General features: G+C 41.9%; 2 protein-coding genes and 1 long non-coding RNA gene across 6 annotated transcripts in view; 2 read left to right on the forward strand and 1 right to left on the reverse strand.

Annotated features, from left to right (window-relative positions):
• The window catches only part of ppifb (peptidylprolyl isomerase Fb), a 10,062-nt gene extending 3,907 nt beyond the window's left edge, over nt 1-6,155 (reverse strand). For 2 of the 4 annotated variants that reach the window (XM_070439846.1, XM_024139968.2), the window contains exons 1-2: nt 5,863-6,152; nt 2,810-2,840 (exon numbers count right to left, since the gene is read on the reverse strand). In XM_070439846.1, the coding sequence (XP_070295947.1) occupies nt 2,810-2,840; nt 5,863-6,045 (214 nt within the window). In that variant the 5' untranslated portion in view covers nt 6,046-6,152. Of the gene's footprint in view, nt 1-2,373; nt 2,537-2,809; nt 2,841-5,862 lie in introns of all 4 variants that reach the window. The other 2 variants (XM_070439847.1, XM_070439848.1) reach the window with 2 other exon arrangements.
• LOC139024872 (uncharacterized) lies at nt 49-543 on the forward strand. Its single transcript, XR_011476247.1, has 3 exons — nt 49-172; nt 336-399; nt 522-543. It is a non-coding gene; the product is annotated as an uncharacterized lncRNA (long non-coding RNA).
• The window catches only part of LOC112072577 (protein TBATA), a 30,622-nt gene continuing 20,924 nt past the window's right edge, over nt 4,883-14,580 (forward strand). The window contains exons 1-4 of the mRNA XM_070439849.1: nt 4,883-5,246; nt 11,873-13,333; nt 13,711-13,921; nt 14,177-14,350. Of these exons, the coding sequence (XP_070295950.1) occupies nt 13,717-13,921; nt 14,177-14,350 (379 nt within the window). The 5' untranslated portion in view covers nt 4,883-5,246; nt 11,873-13,333; nt 13,711-13,716. The remainder of the gene's footprint in view (nt 5,247-11,872; nt 13,334-13,710; nt 13,922-14,176; nt 14,351-14,580) is intronic.

The raw sequence follows: 14,580 nt of genomic DNA on the forward strand, positions 1-14,580 counted from the left end.
AACTGGGGTTAGACGAAACCTCCAGGAGTGTGTCTCCTGAACAGGTTGGAGAGAGAACCTCCAGGATGGTTGTCTCCTCGGAACAGGGTTGGAGAGAGAACCTCCAGGATGGTGTGTCTCCTGGAACAGGTTGGAGAGAGAACCTCCAGGATGGTGTGTCTCCTGGAACAGGGTGGAGAGAGAACCTCCAGAGGGTGTGTCTCCTGGAACAGGTTGAGAGAGAAACCTCCAGGATGGTGTGTCCCTGGAACAGGGTTGGAGAGAGAACCTCCAGGATGGTGTGTCTCCTGGACAGGGTTAGAGAGAACTCCAGGATGGTGTGTCTTCTGGAACAGGTTGGAGAGAGAACCTCCGGGATGGTGTGTCTCCTGAAACAGGGTTGGAGAGAGAACCCAGGATGTGTGTGGTCTCCCTGGAACAGGGTTGGAGAAAACCTCCAGGATGGTGGTTCTCCTGGACAGGGTTGAGAGAGAAACCTCCGGATGAGTGTCTCCTGGAACAGGTTGAGAGAGAACCTCCAGGATGTGTGTCTCCTGGAACAGGTTGGAGAGAGAACCTCGGATGGTGTGTATCTCTGTCTGTAACTAACCTAATTCGGCTTATCAACCAGCTAATTATTAGAAATCAGGTGCGCTAGAGGTTGCTAGGTTGGAGTGAAAACCTACAGGAGGTAGCTCTCCGGGAACAGGGTGGGAGTGAAAACCAACAGGAGGTAGCTCTCCGGGAACAGGGTGGGAGTGAAAACCTACAGGAGGTAGCTCTCCGGGAACAGGGTGGGAGTGAAAACCTACAGGAGGTAGCTCTCCGGGAACAGGGTTGGAGAGCCCTGGCTAATAGCATACCAACATGAACAACAGGATGTACGAATACAATACGTTTTATTCAAAGTATGAATTACACAAACACACACACTCTGGACTCTGACATTGCTCATTAAGATAGGTCCTAATATCTTGTGTTTATCTTTGGATTATAAGTGTATTGTTTGTTAGAAATTACTGCACTGTTGGAGCTAGAAACATAGGCGGTGAAGCATTAAACTGAAGKTGATCGATCCCGGTCGAGGGAGGAGCAGATTTCTTTTTGTATATAAAAGTTTTTTTTTTTATAGTTTTTTTTAACATTCTTATGACACTTCAATTTTTTTGTTAGCAACTTCAACTCTTGCACATTTTCTCATTAAAAGTATATTTCAACACTCAGCCGCTCAGGCAAATTTGCCGAATTACTAAACTTGGAACCAATCAAAACTCCTGTACATACCCCCTCGTGATGAAGGCAGCCAATGACCTGCTTCTATCTACGATGTAAACACAGCCTCTTGTGAAAACGTGTACCTGCTGTCTGATTATGTTAGCTAGCTCCCAGACTGAAGAGGATCAGATATAGCTAGCTAGCTCCCAGACTGAAGAGGATCAGATATAGCTAGCTAGCTAGCTAGCTAGCTCCCAGACTGAAGAGGATCAGATACAGCTAGCTAGCTAGCTCCCAGACTGAAGAGGATCAGATATAGCTAGCTAGCTAGCCCCCAGACTGAAGAGGATCAGATACAGCTAGCTAGCTCCCAGACTGAAGAGGATCAGATACAGCTAGCTAGCTCCCAGACTGAAATAAGATGCATATCTGTTTGAGTGCACTTGAAATTTGGAGCGGGCATTACAAATTGTCTTGAGCATATGAAGAGGTAACTCTGTTGAGCATTTAGACAATTTGTCAACTAGCCAATGTGCCAGATTAGACTAGCTAGCTACTGTAAATTTCAATTTGTCARCTAGCCAATGTGMCAGATTAGACTAGCCAGCTACTGTAAATGTCAATTTGTGTTTCATTAGCTCTCACTGTCAATGAATTCAAATGGTTGAATCAGGATTTGGCATGATTATACACACACAGTGCATTCGGAAAGTATTCAGACTCCTTGACTTTTCCCACATTTTGTTACGTTACAGCCTTATTCTAAAATGTAATACATTTCCCCCCCCCCCTTGAGGGGATCTGCAGAAAATAAATGGGAGAAACTCCCCAAATACAGGTGTTCCAAGCCCGTAGCATCATACCCAAGAAGACTCGATGCTGTAATCGCTACCAAAGGTGCTTCAACAAAGTAATGAGTAAAAGGTCTGAATACTTATGAGCTGAAACTAAAGATACCAGAAATGTTCCATAAACACAAAAAGCTTATTTCTCTCAAATGTTGTACATCCCTGTTAGGGAGCATTTCTCCTTCGCCAAGATAATCCATCCACCTGACAAGTGTGGCATATCAAAAAAGTTGATTAAAAAGCATGATCATTACACAGGTACACCTTGTGCTGGGGACAAAAGGCCACTAAAATGTGCAGTTGTGTCACACAGCACAATGCTACTGCCTACCCCGGTCGACGCTGGTCCAATTGTGCGCCGCCATATGGGACTCCCAATCATGGCCGGTTGTGATACAACCTGGTTTCGAACCAGGGACTGTAGTGACACCTCTTGCACTGAAATGTAGTGCCTTAGACCGCTGTGCCACTTGGGAGACAGTTTGCCTGTCCAGCTAGAGAACATAAAAGTATTTATTAAAAAAATATATATAATTGACATTGGCAACAAATGGAAATGTGTTCAGAATTCTTTTTTGACAATATGTAAAAAACAGCTCCTYCGTCGACAGAGATCGATCGTCTCTAAAAGTAAAAACAGATGGCCTACTACGGCCCACCACCTAATAAGCATTTCACCGCACCTGCGATAAATGGTGTACGTGACCAATAAAGTTTGATTTGATTAAACACTATTGAATCTGGAATAGTAGTTGTTCTCCCCCTACCTGCTGTTTTGGGCACAACATCTGCATTCAGCTGCAAAATAAAAAATAGCATACGTTATGAGGCAGTCAGTTGCATGCAGCTAGCTATTCTGAATATATCAGGCTGTAATACACTAATTGGTATATAAAGCCTGAAACTAATGCCGGCAAAAATCACGTAAAATGTTCTTTACAAGCCAGAATGTTGAATACTAATATATATTTTAAAAAACTACCAGTTATCCTTCTGCTGCTTGAAATTTTAGGCAAAATAGCCACAGGAAAGTAAACTTTCTAGAGAGCCGGTAGGTACATGGTTGGATAGTCCGTTCAGCCCGTAATAGCTAGTAAAGCAAGCATGCCATGACAATGACTGAATCAAGATGAAGAACAAATCAGTGCCTTCGGAAAGTATTCAGACCCCTTGACTTCCTCCACATTTTGTTACGTTACAGCCTTATTCTAAAATGTATGAAATTGTTTCCCTCCCCCCCTCATTTATTTTATTTAACTAGGCAAGTCAGTTAAGAACAAATTCTTATTTACAATGACGGCCTACTCCGGACGACGCTGGGCCAATTGTGCGTCGCCCTATGGGACTCCCAATCACGGCCGGATGGGATTCAGCCTGGATTCGAACCGCTGCGCCACTCAGGAGCCCAAATCTACACACACACAATACCCCATAATGGCAAAGCAAAAACTGGTTTAGAAATGTTTGCTAATTTATATTTAAAAAAATTAAAAAYAGAAATATTACATTTACATAAATATTCAGACCCTTTACTCAGTACTTTGTTGAAGTACCTTTGGCAGCGATTACAGCCTCAAGTCTTCTTGGGTATGATGGTACAAGCTTGGTACACCTGTATTTGGGGAGTTTCTCCCATTCTTCTCTGCAGATCCTYTCAAGCTCTGTCAGGTTGGATGGGGAGCGTCGCTGCACAGCTATTTTCAGGTCTCTGCTTAGGTTCGTTGTTCTGTTGGAAGGTGAACCTTCGCCCCAGTCTGAGGTCTGGAGCAGGTTTCATCAAGGATCTCTCTGTACTTTGCTCCGTTCCTCTTTCCCTCGATCCTAACTAGTCTCCCAGTCCCTGCCACTGAAAAACATCCCCACAGCATGATGCTGCCACCACCAAGCTTCACCATATGGATAGTGTCAGGTTTCCCCCAGATGTGAATCTTGGCATTCAGGCCAAAGAGTTCAATCTTAATTTTTGATTTTATTTAACCAGGTAAGCTAGTTGAGAACAAGTTCTCATTTACAACTGCGACCTGGCCAAGATGAAGCAAAGCGACACAAACAACATATTGGTTTCATCAGAGCAGAGAATCGTGTTTCTCATGGTCTTTAGGTGTCTTTTGGCAAACTCCAAGTGGGCTGTCATGTGTATTTTATTGAGGAGTGACTTCCATCTGGCCACTCTACCATAAAGGCCTGATTGGTGGAGTGCTGCAGAGATGGTTGTCCTTCTGTAAGGTTCTCCCATCTCCACAGAGGAACTCTAGACCTTGGTCAGAATGACCATCAGGTTCTTGGTCACCTCCCTGACCACGGTCCTTGTCCCCAGTTTGCTCAGTTTGGCCGAGTGGCCAGCTCTAGGAAGAGTTTTGGTGGTTCCAAACTTCTTCCATTTAAGAATGATGGAGGCCACTGTGTTCTTGGGGATCTTCAATGCTGCCTAAATGTTTTCGTACCCTTCCCCAGATCTGTGCCTCGAAATAATCCTGTCTTGGCGCTCAACTGACAATTCCTTCAACCTCATGGCTTGGTTTTTGCTCTGACATGCACGGTCAACTGTGGGACCTTATATAGACAGGTGTGTGCCTTTCCAAATCATGTCCAATCAATTGAATTTACCACAGGTGGACTCCAATCAAATTGTAGAAACATCTCAAGGATGATCAATGGAAACAGGATGCACCTGAGCTCAATTTAGAGTCTCATAGCAAAGGGTCTGAATACTTATGTAAATAAGGTATTTCTGTTTTAAGAAAAGTTACTAAAATGACTCAAAACATGTTTTTGTCATTATGGGGTATGGTGTGTAGATTGTTTTATTTCATCAATTTCCTCATGTAGACATCAACATGTGGAAAGTCGAGGGGTCTGAATACTTTCCGAAGTCACTGTGTGTGTGTGTGTGTATATATAAAATAAAAGTACAATAATTGAAGATCATTTTATTGTTGTTGAATTCACACACAAGGTATTGTCCGTTTTTTAAATTGTCACGGCCAGGCTGCATCACATCCGGCCGTGACTGGGAGTCCCATAATGCGGTGCACAACTTTCCCAGCGTCATGCTTGGTTCAATAGCTATACATATCCAATATGAAACTAACTTCATGGTGCCCAAGTGAACCATATACCGATTACAAAGTCTGGTAAACAATACTTTATTTCGTTTAAAATGTCGAACAACTGAAGGACAAATCGCACAGACAATCCGGTTGAGTAAGTTTAAATGTCATTTTGTTATACGTTCTGGGGTTTAAATTCTGATGTTCACCAGATGCATATTATACGTTTTGTTTTGCTTAATGTCTAGCCCGCATTTTCCGTATTTGACATACATGCTTCGCTTTTCATTCCCCTAGTTAAATGCTGGTTAGTTATAGTTTGTACTTCCCTTTGTACCACCACACWGTAAAGCAACWCGAGTTGAAAATATTGAACGCATGCGGTACCCCCAACGTAGCGTTACAGACTGCTCCATTTGACAATGACTTCCGCCGGAAAACAAAGAGTTTGATGCATCTGGTGGACATGAGGAATAATTTACACGATTTTGCAGGCATCCGTTTCAGGCTGCATATACACCAAATAATTGCGGATTAAATCAGACTAGTAGTTAGCTAGTTTGTACAGTAGGCCTAGTTCTACATGCTAATTAGTTGTGCTGTAATTTAGGTCCAACTGAGCGTTCTTCACGTTGGTTTCAAGTTGCAACTGGAGCATTATACGATGTCTACTCGTTATTTCAAAGGCCGAGGCCAAAACAAATGAACATTTAATAGCCGTGTTACGTAAACCATCGGATTAAGTTCTTAGTCAAGACAACTGAACTCACCTCGAATGTTACTCTTCCGACKGGCTGGTTGTCAGCAGCAATGTCAAAGTAGACGACCGGGTTGGCGGCTGCAGGGCCAGCAGAATACAACCGAGCGGCGGTAAACGCCAACGAACGTCCTGAAATGAGCTTGACCCTACTCGGTAAAGCTGCAAGTAGCATTTTAAGGCTGGGTGTAAACATAAAATGGACTTGAGATGCCGTGAAATACCACGTTAGTTGGTTACATATGCCGCTGTGACTGCAAGGAGGAAGTTCTTCCCAAGATCTCGGAAGAATATCAACCGTTTCTAAACCCGGWGGCGCAACATCGCGAGACTTCCGGGAACGCTTTAGAAACAGAATGGGAAAATCAGGCCGGGCTTTGAGAAGGCAATGAGAGATGTGAAACATTATTCCTTTAGTTGTTAATTTTCTCGAACTCTAAAGGCACAACCTCGATTCGAGCAAATATCTTCAGTAGTTGAACATGTTATTACTCCAACCTCGTGAAAGTCACAAACTGACACGTTTTTCATTTCCGTCAAAAACAACTTTATATTGATGGAGTGCCTTTTGATTTGACTGCCTGCACATGCGCAGTTCGGCTCGAGAGACACCAATGGAACTCGATGCACAAGCGTTTCGCTACACTCGCAATTACATCTGYTAACCATGTGTATGTGACCAATAACATTTGATAAGGCGAATATTTCTCTTTTGTTGTACACATCCAGATGATGCTGTGTACTATTTTGCGCTCAACCCTGTTGGTGTGATCTAGGCGTTAGACCCCACGACGTGTTTCTATGCATAGATAGATGCAGTAAAGAGGTCAATGTTGTTTGGATAATCACTGAACAGAAATAGAATTGCAACATGTAAAGTGTTGGTCCCATGTTTCATAAGCTGAAATAAAAGATCCCAGAAATGTTCCTTATGGTCAAACGGCACTAAAGCATGGATCATCATGTCACCAGAATAAGACTCAATATTTATCGGAAAGGAGCATCAAGCTCATCACCGTGCACTTTCACCACCMTGTGAAGTTCATCATCATTTATTTMATCTGTAGCCKAATAAACTGCTAGGCCAAAGGCCGGCAGATGGCGAWATTCATCTGATATTGATGGTTTCATCTTACCGTTCGAAGTCATTGTWTGCAGCCGGCAATACACTCATATCCATCGTGGACCAGTTAGTACCTATAACATTCTCCATTCAGGCTGCAAAGGCATCGATTTTCTCCATAACTAGATTTAATGACTTACCGTTCGGACGGTAAAGATGGAAACGACTCAATATCACCCACTATCTGCTGGCCTTGGACTAATAAACTTCATGGTTTCCCGAGTCGTAGTGGGAGGACCACTCACCATATCATCATGTGACTCCCAAGTTTACTTTCCATAAAAACTGTGGATGGAAATGTGGTTACTGTACATTTTTTTACAAATAATTTACAATACATTACTGTTTTTTAAAATCAAATTAACACAACGTGTCCTTCTGACTATTCAGTTATATGGTATATCGTATGGCTGAGCCTCAATTTGAGGCATATTTACAATCCAGAAAAATAACCAATGACAAGAAAACAATGGTATACAGGTATCATCTCAATACATATTTATTAGATAAATATTAGCTTGTCACATCATCTAACTACAAGACWAAAAATCACAATTAGTTCCTTTATTGTTCTGACCAGTTCTTAKAATATGAACTGATTGTACATACAATGTACACACAGAGACAATAGGCCAATGTTTTTCTATGAATGAATCACCTTAGATTCTACCATTTTGATTTCTTTCTCTCTATTTGAGCATAATATACAAACTTATACAAACTATAGATTGCTACAATCTGTTTGGGTTTTAACCCTTTCCCCTCTAGCATCGYCCTGGTATTTTTATTCATATTGTTTATCTGTAGCACCTCAGATACTCAGGTGATAGACTAGTACACATAGGCTCGATATTAACATGTAGGTCAAATATAGCTGTCCCAGTCCCCCTAAGTTACACAAGAGGTCAATGTACAGTACCAGTCAAAGGTTTGGGGACACCTACTCATTCAAGGCTTTTTCTTTATTTGTACTATTTTCTACATTGTAGAATAATAGTGAAGACATCAAAACTATGAAATAACACATATGGAATCATGTAGTAACCCCAAAAAAGTGTTAAACAAATCAAAATATATTTTTGATTCTTCAAAGTAGCCACCCTTTGCCTTGATGACAGCTTTGCACACTTTTGTCAGACAGGCAAAGAAGGACTTGTCTGTAATAAATCTTTAAAATACCACTTGTATATTGACAATAATTAGCAACAATTATGATATGCACATAGTTCTAGAATAACATTAAAAGAGAGCAGATAGCTACAGCTTTTTAAATCATCGTTGTCCGTTCTTACAACAACAAAACACGATGTTAGTTCTCGAATAGACGACATCTATATGAATTACTCTACAACCTTTTGACCACCAAATATTTTTGTTGTTGAATATTGCTTTATCAGACTTGAAATGTCATTTTAATTTAATCTTTATCTAGAAATGGCAGTGACTATCTTGACCGTTACCAGGGACGAAGACCTTGGGAGACAGAGAGAACTTACATCCCAGATGGCACCCTACATAGTGTTGTCTTCTGTCCAGAGACCTAAACAGCCTGGTCAGAAGCTAGCGACTGGAACGAGCTGCAAAAAACACTCAAGCTGAACAGTTTAATCTCCATCTCTTCATTCAAAGACTCAATCATGGACACTCTTACTGACAGTTGTGGCTGCTTTGTGTGATGTATTGTTGTCTCTACCTTCTTGCCCTTTGTGCTGCTGCCATGTTGTGTTGCTACCATGTTGTTGTCATGTTGTGTTGCTACCATGTTGTTGTCATGTTGTGTTGCTACCATGTTGTTGTCATGTTGTGTTGCTACCATCTTGTTGTCATGTTGTGTTGCTACCATGTTGTTATCATGTTGTGTTGCTACCATGTTGTTGTCATGTTGTGTTGCCATGTTGTGTTGCTACCATGTTGTGTTGCCATGTTGTGTTGCTACCATGCTATGTTGTTGTCTTAGGTCTCTATGTAGTGTTGTGGTGTCTCGTCGTCATGTTTTGTCCTATATTTATTATTTATTTTGAATCCCCGTCCCCGCAGAAAGTCTTTTGCCTTTTGGTAGGCCGTCATTGTAAATACGAATGTGTTCTTAACTGACTTGCCTAGTTAAATATTTTATAAAACATGTTTTAAAGTACTGCACTACACAGGGGAAAGGGTTMCATTTGGGACAAAGCCTATGACAGAAGGACCTGTCTAGGGACACAGTGGATTCACTACACAGGGGAAAAGGTTCTATTTGGGACACAGCCTATGACAGAAGGACTGTCTAGGGACACAGTGGATTCACTACACAGGGAAAAGGGTTCCATTTGGACACAGCCTATGACAGAAGGACCTGTCTAGGGACACAGTGGATTCACTACACAGGGAAAAGGTTCATTTGGACACAGCCTATGACAGAAGGACCTGTCTTAGGGACACAGTGGATTCCACTACACAGGGAAAAGGGTTCTATTTGGAACACAGTGGATCCACTACACAGGGAAAAGGGTTCTATTTGGGACACAGTGGATTCTAACTGGGTGCGCTGCTGTTAGTTAAAGTGGATGAACCACAACACACAGAGATCTGCAGCGTATAGAGCTGACAATGAGACGGTTGGATTGGTTCACCTATGAGAGGAGAGAGAAGACACTGTCACAGGGGGCGTCCCAAATGACACCGTATTCCCTTTGTAGTGCACTACTTTTGACAAGAGCCCTATGGGTTTCCCTATGGGCCCTGGTCAAACATAGTGCACTATATAGGGAATAGGGTGTCATTTGGTCACGCAGACTCTGTCAATGTTGGGTTTGTTTGGGAGGATGTGTTGCCGATCTGTTGGACTTTAAAAAGGACAAAGAATTATTAAGATGATACAAAAATATTCACAATGATATTTACAATAGCTTTTCTTAAATGATACAGTTGCATACTCAACAGCACTCTTGTCATAAAGTGAACTTGAAAACAAATGTGTCAATTTCAGCTCCAATACTGCGTTGGTTAAAAACCAGACTGACGACTTCAATAGTAGTGACTGATGGATGATCCATGCTAGATGTCTTCCTAAACCCTAAACCCTAACCCCTAATTCTAACCCTAAAATAGCCTTTTTACAAGTGAGGACTGGAAAAATGTCCTCACTTCTCAAAAAAAAGTGGTTTAATATTCTTGTGAGGACTTCTGGTTCTCACAAGTAATGTATAGTAAAACGTGCACACACACACACAAGCTCTTGCATCCCAATCACTCTAATGTTGGTGATTTGGTGACACAAACTAAAAGATAGCTGTGGTAACAGCTACTGATTTAAAAAAAAGCAAGCCGTAAGTGTGTCTGAAATGGCACCCTAGTACCCTCAGAAGTAGTGCACTATACAGGAAACAGGCAGCTATGTCGGTCACACACTGTCTTTACCACTTGGAAATATCAATAGACAAGGACTTGGCACACATGCACTTTGCACACTACTTAACACTACTTAAAACAGTACCAAATTCAACAGGGAGAGATAGACAACTTTGTACAGATGCGGGATCTTAATTTGACCAGTTTCTCATAGCAGGGAAAATAATCCTGCAGCAACAGGAAATGTGAATTATTGTGTGAATTAAAATGATTTCACATTTTAGTTAGGGCATATCAAGTCTGACATTTTTAAGTGGAAATTACAAACTTTAGAAGCCTTTTTGTAAACCTCAAATACACTACTGACCTTTTTAACACTTAGAATCAGCCCCTATGACCCTAATTTAAGGCACTTCTGGTTGACACAGGAAAGTGAACACATATCCTCATTGGGGTAGGCTCTTACAGAATTTTGAGTTTTAAGTCTTTATGTTAAGAACTGTCTTATTTACAGAGGGTTGAATGAGTGTGTGTTATTTCAGAAAATCACAGAAAATCTCAGAAATCTCGCAGAGCTCCGAAACCCACTTAAAAAACATTTGTCTGAACACGCTGCAACTGGATCTGTAACTTTTTCGGAAAAAAGCGCATTTCTTTGAGCATCACCAATTATACATTGTACGATTTCGCTTCAATTACGATAGATAAATGGCTGGTTCTTTTTTTCCTGACACCGTAGGTTCATGTACTTTGACTTGAAGCGGTCAAATTAGCTCTCTATTTTCGTTTTTGACCTTTAATCCCAGAAAAATGGCCTTAACTCAAAAARCTTTGAGGCCTCGATGCCATCTTGTTTCGGGGCTAACAGCCCATTAGTCCAAACCTATGCTCACCAAGTTTCGTCTTCGAAGTCTTTTCCGTTTAGGAGAAATGGCCATGTCGTGATTGGTGATGTTTTGTGCATTTGCAATAAGATTCCATTCGCCATCTGGTGGAATTTACCGGGACAGCGGAAAAATGACCAACATTTGAAAATTTTATAAAACGGAAACCAAATGTCCGAGAGACTTCGTTCGATGACTTCCCGGAAGATCTGGCCCCGGTGCACGGCCAGCCGTGAAGTAACAAAATGTGGAAAAAGTAAATGGGTCTGAATAATTCCTGAATGCCCTGTATACAGTATGCTTGCTTACTTACTTATTGTGTTATTCATATTTATTATTCTTATTTCTTGTTTGTTTTTGTCTAGTATTACATTGATATTGACTTCTGCATTGTGGGGTTTTGTGGGCATGTGACATTAAAACTTGAATCTTTAAACTAGAATCTGGAGGCTGAGACAGGGGGAGGTCGGGGGACGATACCCCCAGACAGAGAGTAGAGCATTGTAGTAGTCTAATCTAGAAGAGACAAAAGCATGGATTAGCTTTTCTGCATAAGTTTTGGACAAAAAAGTTTCTGAATTTTGCAATGTTACTAAGATGTAAAAAAGCTGCCCTTTGAAATATTCTTTATGTTTTTCAAAAGAGAGTTCAGGGTCCAGAGTAACGCTGAGGTCCTTTAATTTCAGGCGACTCATCACCACAGCAGCCTGACGATGATGTCTACCTGAGACCCCAAACCCTACAGTCCACCCCCAGATCCTTCATCTACCTCGGCTTCATCTGGTCTATTTTCATGACCTCCTGAATCCTCATTTGAATTTGACCTTACTGCTATTAGCCAATAGAAATGCACTGAATAACAGATTCAAATATGGATAAACAGATTGTCAAAAAAAAATCAAAAGGACGTTTGTTTATATCTTAGAGATATAAGAAAGGTCAGGATTTATTGTTTTGCCCATTTTTTGGGGGCACTAAACTACTTCCATTTTGTATTTCCATAAAAAATGTTGGTAGCGGGCTCTCTTCAGATGAGTCTTGTGAGGCTTGTGGGCGTCCTAGAGCAACACAACCAACATGTACGTGTTCGCGAGAGACTTAACTCTCCATGGATGGGTCATATGAGTGAGTAGCCCAAACTGTTCGGACGTTACAGACAGAAGTAGGCATATTGCCTGTAACGACTTCAGACGATTCCCGTGACGCTTGTGTGTCGTAGAGCAAAACGTAAGAACAGGATACACTGTAATGTCTTAGAGTGGGACCTATCCAGGATACACTGTAATGTCTTAGAGTGGGTCCTATCCAGGATAGACTGTAATGTCTTATAGTGGGTCCTATCCAGGATACACTGTAATGTCTTAGAGTGGGACCTATCCAGGATACACTGTAATATCTCAGAGTGGGTCCTATCCAGGATAGACTGTAATGTCTTTCATCTTTCTCTTGATGTCCAGCTTAAAGAACACCTTCCTAATATTGAGTTGACCCCCTTTTGCCCTCGGAACAGTCTCAATCGTTGGGGCAGTACTTCCCACAGTTGTGTCCAGTTGGCTGGATGTCCTTCGGGTGGTGGACCATTYCTGATACACAAAGGAAACTGTTGATGGTGAAAAACCCAGCAGCTTTGCAGGTCTTGACACAAACTGATGTGTCTGGCTCCTACTACCAAACCCCGTTCAAAGGAACTTCAACATTTTGTCTTKCCCATTCACCCTCTGAATGACACACATACACAATGCACGTTTCAATTGTCTCAAGGCTTATAAATCCTTCTTTAACCCGTCTCCTCCCCTTTCATCTACACTGATTGAAGTGGATTTAACAAGTAACATCAATAAGGGATCATATCTTTCACCTGGATTCACCTGGTCAGTCTGTGTSATGGAAAGAGCAGGTGTTCTTAATGTTTTGTCCACTCGGTGTAGGTAATGGCGTGCCATTTGGAATGTGGCCTCTGTTGACGGCATCAGAATATACAGGGATTTCCTCAGGGATTAATGCCCAGGGTGGAAGTTACAGTCCCCATTGTTAACCAAATGCTTTTCTTTTTCACGTTGAGAGCTGAGTCTCCTAGCAACGTGGGAAACATTGGACACTAAATCAGAGTCTGAAGACTGAGGAGAGGCTAATGTGKACATTCTGAGGTAGGATAAGTTTACATTTTATTTATTAAAATAGTTTTTAATAAAAAACATTTAAAAAAAATACATCAGCACTAAATTTGCCTGCACAAGACTGTTACGAAGTCCACGTGACTTCTCAAGTTTCCATGACAACATGATATTATTTATATACAGTATGTGCACAACAAGGCTTGGTATAGTTTGGGATTTAAATGTTACCTTTCAATGGTAATTGATCTGTCTCTAATAGTACCATTTAGCAATCGCTTTGATCCAAAGCAGGTGAACCCGGGAATCGAACCCACAATCCTGCCATGTGCAAGCACCACGCTCGACTAAACGGAGAGCCATATCAACCCTTCATATCCACAATAAACCCTGTGATATTTCTCTCACAGATCATCATGTCGGTCTTTAACAGCCCAGATCCCTGTGGTGAAAAGAAACTATCTGACAGGAACACGGGTCATCATGACGATCACGTTATCCCGCGCACGGCTGACGTCTCCAACGCGGCCACTAGGGGCAGTCCACGCTTTGGAGCGTTGAGTCACCACTCCTTCTTCTCCAGACACAACCCTCACCCACACAGAGTCACACACATGCAAGGTGAGAGACACAACCCTCACCCACACAGAGTCACACACATGCAAGGTGAGAGACACAACCCTCACCCACACAGTCACACACATCCAAGGTGAGAGACACAACCCTCACCCACACAGAGTCACACACATGCAAGGTGAGAGACCGCATTGGACCAAGGCACCCTATTCCCTACGTAGTGCACTTCTTCTGACCAGGGTTAATAGGGAATAGGGTGCCATTTGTGACACAGTCTCCGCCTTTCTTTTTCTTCGATAGGTCTAAATGGGATTCCAGTATGCATGGTGAATGACGACTGGTACGTGACCACCTCTCTGTTCCCCCATCCGCTCATCAAGAGTCAGGTATTCAGGACAAGTACAGGAGCACCTTTCTCCATGCCTGCAGGACACAGCGTGTTCGGAGGCAGATACAGCACCGGACACAGAACAGGTGAATTTATAAAGGTTGCAAAACCTTCGGAAACTTAAAAAAAAAATGTCGAGGTTTTACAGAATTCCTGTTTATAAGAATCCCGGAATCAAGAGGGAATACTATAAGCAGGACATCTGGAATTCCCCAACCAGGATTTCAAGGAAAACCTGGGAATTTTGCTATACTAAAATGTACATGAATGTATAGGAACAAATGCTTTACACACGCTCAAGCAGTATGAAATAATT

The sequence above is a fragment of the Salvelinus sp. IW2-2015 genome, unplaced genomic scaffold, assembly GCF_002910315.2.
Source record: "Salvelinus sp. IW2-2015 unplaced genomic scaffold, ASM291031v2 Un_scaffold1965, whole genome shotgun sequence".
NCBI lineage: Eukaryota > Metazoa > Chordata > Actinopteri > Salmoniformes > Salmonidae > Salvelinus > Salvelinus sp. IW2-2015.